Genomic DNA, 9,903 nt, shown 5'->3' with positions numbered 1-9,903 from the left:
TCAGAAGACCAATTGGATTGGGATGGTTGATTGATTTTACAGGTTGCGTTTCGATCCGGACAAAAGGCGGATGATCGCTCGGATTGCATTGCCCGCTTCAAATCCCTTCCTTTGACTCAGGTAAGTGAAATGGACGTTGATTTCAAACGGAACGCAGATCTTCAAATTTAAATAGGCCACAAGTTTGATCGAGAATGTAATCTTTAAGTAAATCAGACACTTAGATTGTAGTGATGTAATAGCATTAAGCTCAGCTATTAGTGAGTGCTCTCGGGTGGTCGTGTTAAATATGTCTTTTCATCTTGATCAGTGGTAGAAATAATTATTCAGTGGCAATATTTTAGATCTAAAGGCAGGCCACTGAGCCAGAACTGTTTGGAATGATCGAAGTATGTAACAACACAATGAACATTGAATATTTGCTCAAAAGTGTTTTCATTGAAAACAAAGAGACAAAATATCAAACTGATAAAAATGAATCGTTGTTTTTTCTTCCATACCTTTTTCCCCCCCCATTTTTTTGCTGACCCTGAAAAGCATGGATAAAGCAAAAAAAAACAGCAAACTTCAAGATTCTTGCCAAAAGGTCATCCTGAGTAATGCCAAATTTTAAAACTTCGCTTGCCTGGTCAATTGCTTTGTTTCGGAGGAGTTCCAAAACACTTCCTCCAAGTCATTACAGTGAATGTTTGATTCAACGGAATGTTGTCAGGTTGGATTGAAAACAGTATGGCACTTCAATCAAACTAGCACAAATATGATGTTCACTTCTTAAGTTTCCCTTTAAATTAGATTTTCAACATGTATAAAAGTTCATCAAGATATATTCAAGGGATTCACGACTGTCATTGTTGGGCAGTGGTTTGACCCCTAAAGGTGTTCGCTCATTGTCATATAGATCTGCAATTTTGTTTCATGATCGGATATTGCATTTCATCTCATAGTTGCTTCAATTCATCTATCCTGATCTGTACCGTGTGGACGAACTGACCGACGAGGGAGCTCTTGAGGACGGAGAAGACGAGGAGGAGATCCTGATCCCACAGCCCCCTCGGCTCCAGTTGAGCTTTGAGCGGATTTCGGCCACGGGGCTTTACCTATTGGATGCTTGTGATATCATCATGGTCTATATCTCGCGAGGCTTGCACCAATTCGCTTTGGAGAGGATCTTTGGAGTTCAGAGGTTAGCATTTCCAGAGATTCTTTTTTGTTTCTTACGGGCATGATCTCTTTCAATGGGCCAAGCATGAGAGGACCGAATTGTTTTGGCATTGGAGTTCATTCAAAGTGGAATTGGCTCTGAATTTAGTACAGTAAAACATTCACTCATAAGTGACTAAAAATTCCACTGAGTTGATTCGATTGGCTTTATTTTCGCATCCTCTGCGATCTTCTTTTTTTTCTCTCGGGATTTGCCTTGTAACAACTTTTCCTCTACGTATAGTACGAAGTCATCTAAATGGGATTTGGAAAAGTGAATCCTTGTTGCAAGGCGTATCAATTACTAAACAACAATTCTTTCGTCTTGTTTAGGATTCAGAACGTGGATGAGACCTTAACTGAACTCCCCGAGTTGGAAACACCCGAGTCAGAGCGACTTCGACATTTTGTCAATTGGCTGAACAGCAATAAGGCTTACCCTGCGCCCATTAGAGTAATCAGGTTAGTAGACATTTTATGCTCTTTTTTTTTTTTTCATGCAAATATTCCGTGAATTTGAAAATTTGAAAGCGCGTGTTCCGAGTCTTTAAATGAGGAAGTTTCGGAGCAACTCACCAAACCTAGTCATGCATTCGATTTTTTTTTGTTTTTTTTTGCGGACTTCCTTGGCGCTTATGGAAATGGGGATCCCCAGCAGTACAAGACGAAAACATAATCATTTACTTGATTTTTTTTGCAATTTTTGGTTTACCAACGAGTTTGAGTTGGCAGACCCAGCTAGCCCTTGAATTTTAGGGTTGATCTGGAATGCTATCTAAAAATTTGTCTAAGTCTGACTTGAAAGATGCTACCGGATCAACAAGGCCTACGTATTCCTTACGGATATTAGAGGGAAGCAAATTAAACAATGAAGGAGCCCGAGAAAGAAGAGACTTCATTGTTCGAACTAGCCTGGATTCTCGAAGGCTTGAAGGTGCTCTCAAAATGCTCATTAAGCCTCTACAGCCACTGGAATTGACCCTAAATCCTGGGTTGGCACAAAACCTCTCCCAATAGGAGAGCTCTCTCAATCCTGTGATGCTCCTAGTAAAACATCTTTGGATTTGTTCGAGCTTTGGCAAACCTGCTGAACACATTGGAGCCCAAATGGGTGAAGCATATGCATTGAAATGATTCTTATTGTATTTTTGTAGAGAGGATGGTAAATTGCGACATTATTTCGTGGAGAGGATGATTGAAGATCGACAAGATAATTCCTTTTCGTATTTTGAATTTTTACAACACTTGAAGCAACAAATCAAATAGTGAGAATGACGCTTGAGCAACGAATTGACTTTGAACGGACGGAAAAGCCAACCCAAGCCCAGAAGACCAACATTTGGAAGACAATAGCCGTTTGTGCTAACCAACAACCACTTGAGAAAGAATACGAAGGCAAAACACAACAATCCGGGAGGGGGGGGGGGGTGATAATTTCTCAAATTCACGCTATGATTTTTAGTTCAATAAAGCAATGAAATCTTTGCCAACTCATCATTACCTCTCATGGGGATGACTGGTCATGTTTTTGGAGATGACCCTGGGTCGCGAGTGAAGTCATTTCCGAGTTCGAGTGCAAAAGTTCAATGTCAAGATTTAAAACAATACCGAGATGGATGGATCTGTGCTCCGAATTCATGCATCGCGACTGATTGTTCAAACTGATATAATGAGGGATTCAAGGTCAATTATGGGTTGAGGGACCGTTGAACTCTTTGGACTTTTGGCGCACTGCCCCCTGAGATGACGGGAAAAAAAGAGGAAAAGAGGAAAGAAAAGGGATGCAATGATGACGGGACACTTCCCCCTCCGTCTCAACGAGGATCGTGAGTGTACTTGATCTGGAAAATTCGACAAAAGAAGACGAAATATGTGGACTTCTGGAAAATCGTGGGGGGGCCTGGATCAATAACGCATTTGTTCATTTTTCATTTTTGTTGGTGTGCTCTGCAATCATAACGCAATTTGGAAACTAACTGATTCAGGGTTGGCCACAATATTACAAAATCTATATTGATAGATATTGCATTTATGCATGAGATATCACTCATGAGTGATAAGGGACGCCATTCCAGACAATTATTCAACAGAAGGAGAGGGGGAGAAGACCTGGGTCGATTTTTTAAGGCTAAGGAGTGAATCTTGGATCGAGAAAAGATCCAACTTATGTAGTATAGCACGACCTTTTTTTCGATCTAAGATTCGCTCCTGTGCTCTAAAAAAAACTGGGCTCTGGGCTTGATTTTTTTTAAATGTATTTATTGCGAAGGGCATGTCTCATTGGATTTGCATATATAAGTGGTGCATGAATATCAAATTCAATCAGTTTCGCACATGGCGTTTTTGTGACCGTTCACATCTTGTGTAATGACGTGATTAAAAGCCGCTTTATGAACTGCATAGTAATACTAATAATCATTTTCAAACAGCAAGTAAGGCATACACGCGAAAATGATAGAAATTAAGCCGCCACCGCAATTCATTGTTTTTGATGTTGCTGAAATATGATGCTCTGTTATTGAGCTTTCAATTTCAATCTTTGAAGCAAGAAACCATTCAATTCACGGAAATTTACATTTTTTTCTCTGTTGATGCCATATGGCATCTTCTTTATTGTCAAACAAACACACAGAGAGTTATGCATTTCAGCAAGAACAAAAACGTTCAATAATACATTAGCAGCACTCAATTTGATTCATCTGGATTAATCCCTTAATGAAATACAACGTACTTTCATAGTTTGATTATCGTAAAATTAATTCAGCCATCAAAAAGAAAGACAAAAAAAAATCAATTACTCAGCAGAGCTAAGGTTAGTAGGGTTTCTCACCGATAAATGTACATGTGGAAAAACTCGACCCATAACTTGGTTCAATGGAGAGTGGATTTTTTTCATACGAATCTGTATTCTCCAATTTATGGCGTGATAATTTTTCTTTCCAAAGGAACTAAATACCGAAATATTTTCCTTGTCTTCCGTACGGCAACCGCAAAAAAAGGCAAATGAAAAGGTTTTAAATAATAAGATTCACTTATCCATAGGGTATACACTTAAAGAATTTCCTGCCTTCGGCCATTCTCTTGGTTAAACACCAAAATGACCTTACTATTTTTTAAATGAACGTGAACATTTCTGATACCTTGTTAGTTGTGGAATTAAAAAAATTGATGAAAGGAAAACGGAGGGAGAAATTTGTCAATTCTTTTTTTGAAAACTGTTAAGAGTTAAGACACTGCCGTAAGAACTTAAATTAAACACATGTGCAGAATTTCGAGTTCAAACTGAACGATGTGCCTAAGGTGTATTTTTTTATTTCTTCGAATGTATTGCATTCTTTCAAAAGGGTAAAAAGTAGTCCACGACCAATTTTGGCATGGTGGTGGACTCTTTAGCACTTTTGGCCCAAAGGAGATGAAACGAAATCAGCTTTGGAAAAACTGCACAGTGACTGCATTGAAATGAAAGAGGGGAATTTTCAGGGTTCATGTTTGGTTCAAATGTCAAAAGATCTATAAAGAACGGCAACATTTCACAGGTCCGATCAGTTGAGTAATAGAGGTGAACAAAAACGCACTGAGCATTGACTAAATAAAGTGACAACTCGAGTTCAGTGAGAAAAAAACCGAACACAACATGAGTTAAGATCTCAATTGTCCAGACTTACATTGGAAATCTCTACCAATCACACAAATCAGGTAAGCCTTCGGAACTTATGAATAATGACTTGAAACCAAAGGAAACAGTTTCATCGCAATTGTTGGTCAATTTAGTTCCTCGTTTATGCTCCGTTGGAACAAGCTCAGAAGGCGAGAGATCGAGAATGCTCCATCTCTGGAAACCCCATTTTTATACAGTCGTACTGTGCTTATGTCTGTGGGTCGTTGTGAAAGGAGCCAATGAGGAGGGTGACCACCAAAACGGACAAGAGGAGCCGGAAGCTCAACCCGCACAACCAAGGGACAGTCATGGAAAGTCCTGCGTGACCAAATATGTGACGGTCTATGACACCATTCATGACACCGTGTACGTTGATAAGTGTTCAACCAGCTACAAGAAATCTTGCAAGACTGTCTATGAGACCAAGTTTGTCACCAAATATCAGAAGAAGTGTGACGTTTCATATGTGCCCAAATGCCATACCAGTTATGACACCATTTTTGAGAAGAAATGCGACGTCAGTTTTGACACCAAGGTAAGAAATTGCGTACCTTAAATCTGCAAATCTGAACTCGCATTTTTAATTCCTGCGTACTTTTTGACAGTGTCTCACTTTCTACAAAACCGTCTATGACACAAAGTATGAGAAAAAGTGTGGACATGTGTATGTGGAGAAATGCAAAGATGTGGGTTATGGTTATCACAAAAAGAAGAAATGTGATCATGTGCCCACCAAAAAATGCCAATCCCTACCCAAAAAGGTAGGGGATGTGTCCATCATGTACACTGTGCATTGGATTGGACAAGACATCAATGAGTTCAATGTTGAATAATCTTTGATCTAATTCACAGATTCCACGCAAAATTCCACAGAAAAAGTGCCATAAAGTGGCAAAATCACATTGTGTGAACATCCCCAAGAAGATTCCAAAGAAGCATTGTGCCTCAGTGCCTAAGAAAGAGTGCGCCAAAATCCCAGTACACACACCCAAGGATGTTCCCAAGAAGTTGTGCAAGAGCGTCCCGAAAAAGGTCTGCAAATCTGTACCATCAACCAAGAAAAGACAGGTAATGCGCAAGCAACATTCAATCACCCTGAAAATCTAACAATCATGAACCAATTTTGCAGGTGGCCAAACAAGTTCCCAGAAAGTTTTGCGGAGGAGGGGGTGGCTATGGTCATTCAGATCACGTGGAAGATCACGCCTATGGCTCTGATGATCACTCTGCATATCAAGAACATGAGTCCCATCCTGACCTTTCCACAGAAACTTATGGCAATGGCGCCATTCATTTGGATAATGTTGATGATCATGGCTCTCATCACGTGGTGGAGCATTTGGGAGATGATCATCATGGACACGGACACGGAGCAATTCCACTAGTCCTGGAAGACTCTGATCACCATGAGCTTGGACATCATGATGATATTGGAAACAGTGACGAGACCTTTGAGCTCCCTTCAAGTGGCCATGATGGTTCTTTAGATGAAGAATATGTCAGCTACAATGAGTATGGAGGGGGCTTTGAGGAAAGAAGTCATCAAAGTAACAATGGCAACAAAGATTTGCCTAGTGGAGAAGCAGCGACCGCTGTGCCCACTTACGTACCTTCAGACACTCCTGACCATTACAAGGGTAATCCATTTTACTCGCGTCCAAGCAATAGAAAACATGACTTCTTTAGTGGACAAATGTACGGAAGCAATACCGCCTCAGAATCGACCACATTGCCCAATTTTGTAGTGCAAATTAAGCCATTTCAGATGCCACAATTTTAATTGTGCGTGAATTCTCAGCTACTGATTACCGTGTAATGTATAGCTTATCATCGTCGCAAAATGTATGTTTTAGTCAAAATAATATGAATTGCCGCCCCTTGTTTCGGATTTCCTGACTCATTATGCCACCCCATGGTGCTTATATTACTTTTAGACATATTCTAACTATCGCAATTGAACATTCATGTTCAAATTCATTTCGCAAACACAAGGACTGGGAGTCGAATGTATGAAACCTAACCTATGTTAGGTTTTTATAACCTAAGCGATGGAATCGGTTAAGTCGGGAGTTAAAGCTGCCTTGATTAACATTTGCCTTGCACATTGGATAGTCGGCGAAAGCAAAATAAAGCTCCTGCAGCATGAATGCACTTCAAACTGGAGCTTGCTCTTAGGGAAGTGAACAATTGACAGCCTTTCCAGCCCAGATTAGGGACAGCCTCCTATTGCAGAAATCTCTCTCCTTCTGCGAAGCTGCCCAAGACCAGCAAGAGCATGCAGCAAAGAGCGAGAAGAGTACGGTAGTTGTATATTGAAAGGGGCTGCGTGAGCCATTCAGTTCACAGACCTAACAAAGAGATGAGGGGAAAACTAAACATATGCAATAGCTGTTTCTCCGGACATGCAATAACGTTCGCAAATAAAGGAAAGATACGCGGTACAGTGGTATGCACAATTATTTCCTATTAAAACAGGGAACACAAGTTTGATTATCTTCCAATAACCCTTGAGAAGTCAAGGGAATACAAGTAGCTGACGTCATTCCATGGAGCAAAACAAAATACAACATGCCCAACCTACCTGCTCTGATCACATGTTTTGATTTGTGATCCTTTTCAATTTGGAGCCTTATTGAAGGAAAAAGTATTCTGATAATGAGGCAAGAGGTTAGGTTGGTGACAGAACTGCACCAAAAATGACCTTTTTGAATTTTCCAATACAAATTTACTTGATTGCTAAAACTGATATAGGATCATTGTGCAAAGTGATTGTGGTGTTTGTATGTAAGTTATCTCTCCACAAAATGCCCCAAATCAGGGTGCTGAAGTGCTATTTTCCATGCATTTTCTTTCCTTCAAATTCCTTATAACTTGCATAGGGAAAATTTAGAATCTAAACCATATTCCCAGACAAAGAACCTATATAACACAGACCAAAATATGTAGAAATAGGCCTTTCCATGTTCTTGTTTCATCAATGTTACAATTTAAGACAAAGCTTTCATATAAGAATTTATCATGATGATAAGAGCGTGAGAATGTTTTACCAAAACTAATGTTTTAGCAAAAGAATTACTGTCTATGATCAATGTCCCCAATGATATAAGTGCAATGAAGTGATATAAGCAAGGGGTCAGAAGGTGATACTAGACAGGACCCCCCCCCAAAAAAAAAACAATCTGGGACCAACCTCAGCCGTACTGGATTGGTTACATCAGTAGTAAGTACATGCATGCTTCCACAAAGAAAATTGCACATTCAGGGAGGCAATGGATCTTCCATACTTGGGGGATGTCTGAGTTATGCCCATGAAAATGTAATGGCAACCTTGTTGTTGAATTAATCTGTTAAAAGTGACAATTCTCTTCCCCCTCCTCCTGATCCATTTCTGTGCTGCATTTTTTCTCCCGAAAATAACACGACTTATTGGCTAGTGTATGAGACTCTTCTTTTTCTCAAATATCCTATGGGGTTCGGAATCCACCAGAGAAACACGGTTTGGGAGGCACGCTTTTTCCTGTTGCTCTAAACGGCTTTGAGTTTGTTAGGTCGGCAAGCAACATTCCACACATTCATTGGTTAAGTATTCCTCTGAGAAGTGCACAATTGCAAAAAATACTCGTACTGGCTTGACCAGAACTGAACACTACTCATTCCGTTTTATAAAGAGTTCACCAACCAAACTAGGTGCATCTTACGCAAAATCCCTCACTGGACCATTCCACAATAGCTTTATACTGATTCCTAACCATAGTGTGGCTGAATTGCCTCAATGACGTCGAACCTTTCTGTCTGGAAAATGTGCATTCCCTCTGGCCTAGACTGGGCCAAGTGAGTGGGTGCAGTGGCCTCAATTCAGACATCCACTAGACACAGCCTCGATCTGGCTGCAGTGGGGATTCTGAAGCCGGCGAGCATGGACCAATCTCGGCTCCCTCTTGGCGTGTTCAATCCATCCAACATTAATCAAAGATCAGTAAGACGTGACAGCAATCCAAGGCAACTCAATGTATCCTTACCCAAGGACATCATTGTGACCCGGCTGAACCATGGAGACGAACGGACAGATCATCATCCTGGTTGGAATGAGATCAAAGCGCACAACAGACGATTTGAGGAACAAATCAAGGGAGAGCAGTTCAGTGAGGATGAGGATCTGGACGTGAGTTAGTTACTCAATCATAGAACTGTTTGTCAAGTGGTTGTTGGTAATTATGGTATCCTTTACTTTAGTTAAGTCTTGTGGACTTGAAGGTCAGGGAGGATGTTGGTCTGAGTGACGAAGACCTCTTGACCATCTCCACCAAAGACCTAAACCGACTTCTGAAGAAGCTGAACATTGGGAAGGCCAGAGGAAAGGAGCTCAAACGGGAGAGGCGAACACTCAAAAACAGGTAAAGCATCCCCTCATGCTTTGAAGGCTCCAAGAAACTCCAGCAATGGAATTTCCATCTCCTTTTTTTACTTTTTGGTTTGTTTGTTTTCACGGGCTTTTCTAACCGCTACAGGGAATGTAATCCCCAGTACTATTAAAATTGAAGATTATAAAAGTCAACTTGTGATGGTTTTCGTTCTTGAACGACGCCAAAACATAAAATCCGAATCAGAGCAATCCATAGGGAAGTAAGGGTAAAAAAAATTCGCTCCTGCTTCTTTTGGGACAACTGACCTCTTTTCTTTCCAGGGGCTATGCTGCCAATTGCCGGGTCAAGAGAGATGACATGGAGGAGATCCTGAAAGCTCAATTGGTCCAGTACACCAAGGATATCCGAGTTGAGGCCGTCTTGCTTCAGAAATGCATGGCAAGGGAGGAGAGATTGCTGGAGGAAGAAAAGATGCTGGACTTTGAAATTGACCGAATGAAGTCAAAGGAGAGCCTCCCTATGGTTATAAAAGAAGAACCTGGGCTCGTCAAAGAGGAGACCAGAGATATTGATTGAATGAACAGCACACACCTGCATTTGGTTATAAGTTTGAAGTGCAATCTGTTCCAATTGGAGTTTGGTCTATGTAATTCTAAGGAAATAAATCACCTTTATTTTCGA

At 40.6% G+C, this 9,903-nt stretch overlaps 3 protein-coding genes across 4 annotated transcripts in view; all 3 read left to right on the top strand.

Annotated features, from left to right (window-relative positions):
* LOC131891344 (protein transport protein Sec24A-like) overlaps positions 1 to 2,690 on the top strand; it is a gene marked incomplete in the record, with an annotated part of 14,375 nt that extends 11,685 nt beyond the window's left edge. Inside the window, 4 exon segments of the mRNA XM_059240868.1 lie at positions 43 to 120; positions 945 to 1,183; positions 1,534 to 1,662; positions 2,355 to 2,690. Coding sequence (XP_059096851.1) covers positions 43 to 120; positions 945 to 1,183; positions 1,534 to 1,662; positions 2,355 to 2,466 — 558 coding nt within the window.
* Positions 2,691 to 4,225: 1,535 nt separating this feature from the next.
* On the top strand, positions 4,226 to 6,739 carry LOC131891345 (uncharacterized). 2 transcript variants are annotated; one of them, XM_059240870.1, is made up of 5 exons: positions 4,226 to 4,896; positions 4,972 to 5,393; positions 5,464 to 5,619; positions 5,711 to 5,926; positions 5,988 to 6,739. In XM_059240870.1, exons 2-5 carry the CDS (start codon positions 5,022 to 5,024, stop codon positions 6,636 to 6,638), a joined length of 1,395 nt encoding a protein of 464 aa, XP_059096853.1. In that variant the 5' UTR covers positions 4,226 to 4,896; positions 4,972 to 5,021; the 3' UTR covers positions 6,639 to 6,739. The 2 variants fall into 2 exon arrangements, with proteins under 2 accessions (XP_059096853.1, XP_059096852.1); XM_059240869.1 differs by having other exon boundaries at positions 4,226 to 5,393.
* A 1,865-nt stretch (positions 6,740 to 8,604) lies between these two features.
* LOC131892045 (transcription factor MafA-like) lies at positions 8,605 to 9,903 on the top strand. Its single transcript, XM_059241772.1, has 3 exons — positions 8,605 to 9,020; positions 9,092 to 9,252; positions 9,543 to 9,903. The coding sequence occupies exons 1-3, from the start codon at positions 8,775 to 8,777 to the stop codon at positions 9,796 to 9,798; spliced, it is 663 nt and encodes a 220-aa protein (XP_059097755.1). The 5' UTR covers positions 8,605 to 8,774; the 3' UTR covers positions 9,799 to 9,903.

Source organism: Tigriopus californicus, chromosome 12, assembly GCF_007210705.1.
Source record: "Tigriopus californicus strain San Diego chromosome 12, Tcal_SD_v2.1, whole genome shotgun sequence".
Lineage (NCBI taxonomy): Eukaryota > Metazoa > Arthropoda > Copepoda > Harpacticoida > Harpacticidae > Tigriopus > Tigriopus californicus.
The sequence above is the reverse complement of the archived record's forward strand: the minus strand, read 5'-3'. Positions and strand labels throughout refer to the sequence as shown.

What these genes read in the sequence shown, in the direction of transcription:
- LOC131891345 (XM_059240869.1), top strand. Translation starts at nt 4,914, where the DNA reads ATGAATAATGACTTGAAACCAAAGGAAACAGTTTCATCGCAATTGTTG. An exon ending in ACGTCAGTTTTGACACCAAG is followed by an intron (nt 5,394 to 5,463) that starts GTAAGAAATTGC and finishes ACTTTTTGACAG; the next exon opens with TGTCTCACTTTCTACAAAAC. An exon ending in GCCAATCCCTACCCAAAAAG is followed by an intron (nt 5,620 to 5,710) that starts GTAGGGGATGTG and finishes TCTAATTCACAG; the next exon opens with ATTCCACGCAAAATTCCACA.
- LOC131892045 (XM_059241772.1), top strand. Translation starts at nt 8,775, where the DNA reads ATGGACCAATCTCGGCTCCCTCTTGGCGTGTTCAATCCATCCAACATT. An exon ending in GTGAGGATGAGGATCTGGAC is followed by an intron (nt 9,021 to 9,091) that starts GTGAGTTAGTTA and finishes CCTTTACTTTAG; the next exon opens with TTAAGTCTTGTGGACTTGAA. An exon ending in AGGCGAACACTCAAAAACAG is followed by an intron (nt 9,253 to 9,542) that starts GTAAAGCATCCC and finishes TTTTCTTTCCAG; the next exon opens with GGGCTATGCTGCCAATTGCC.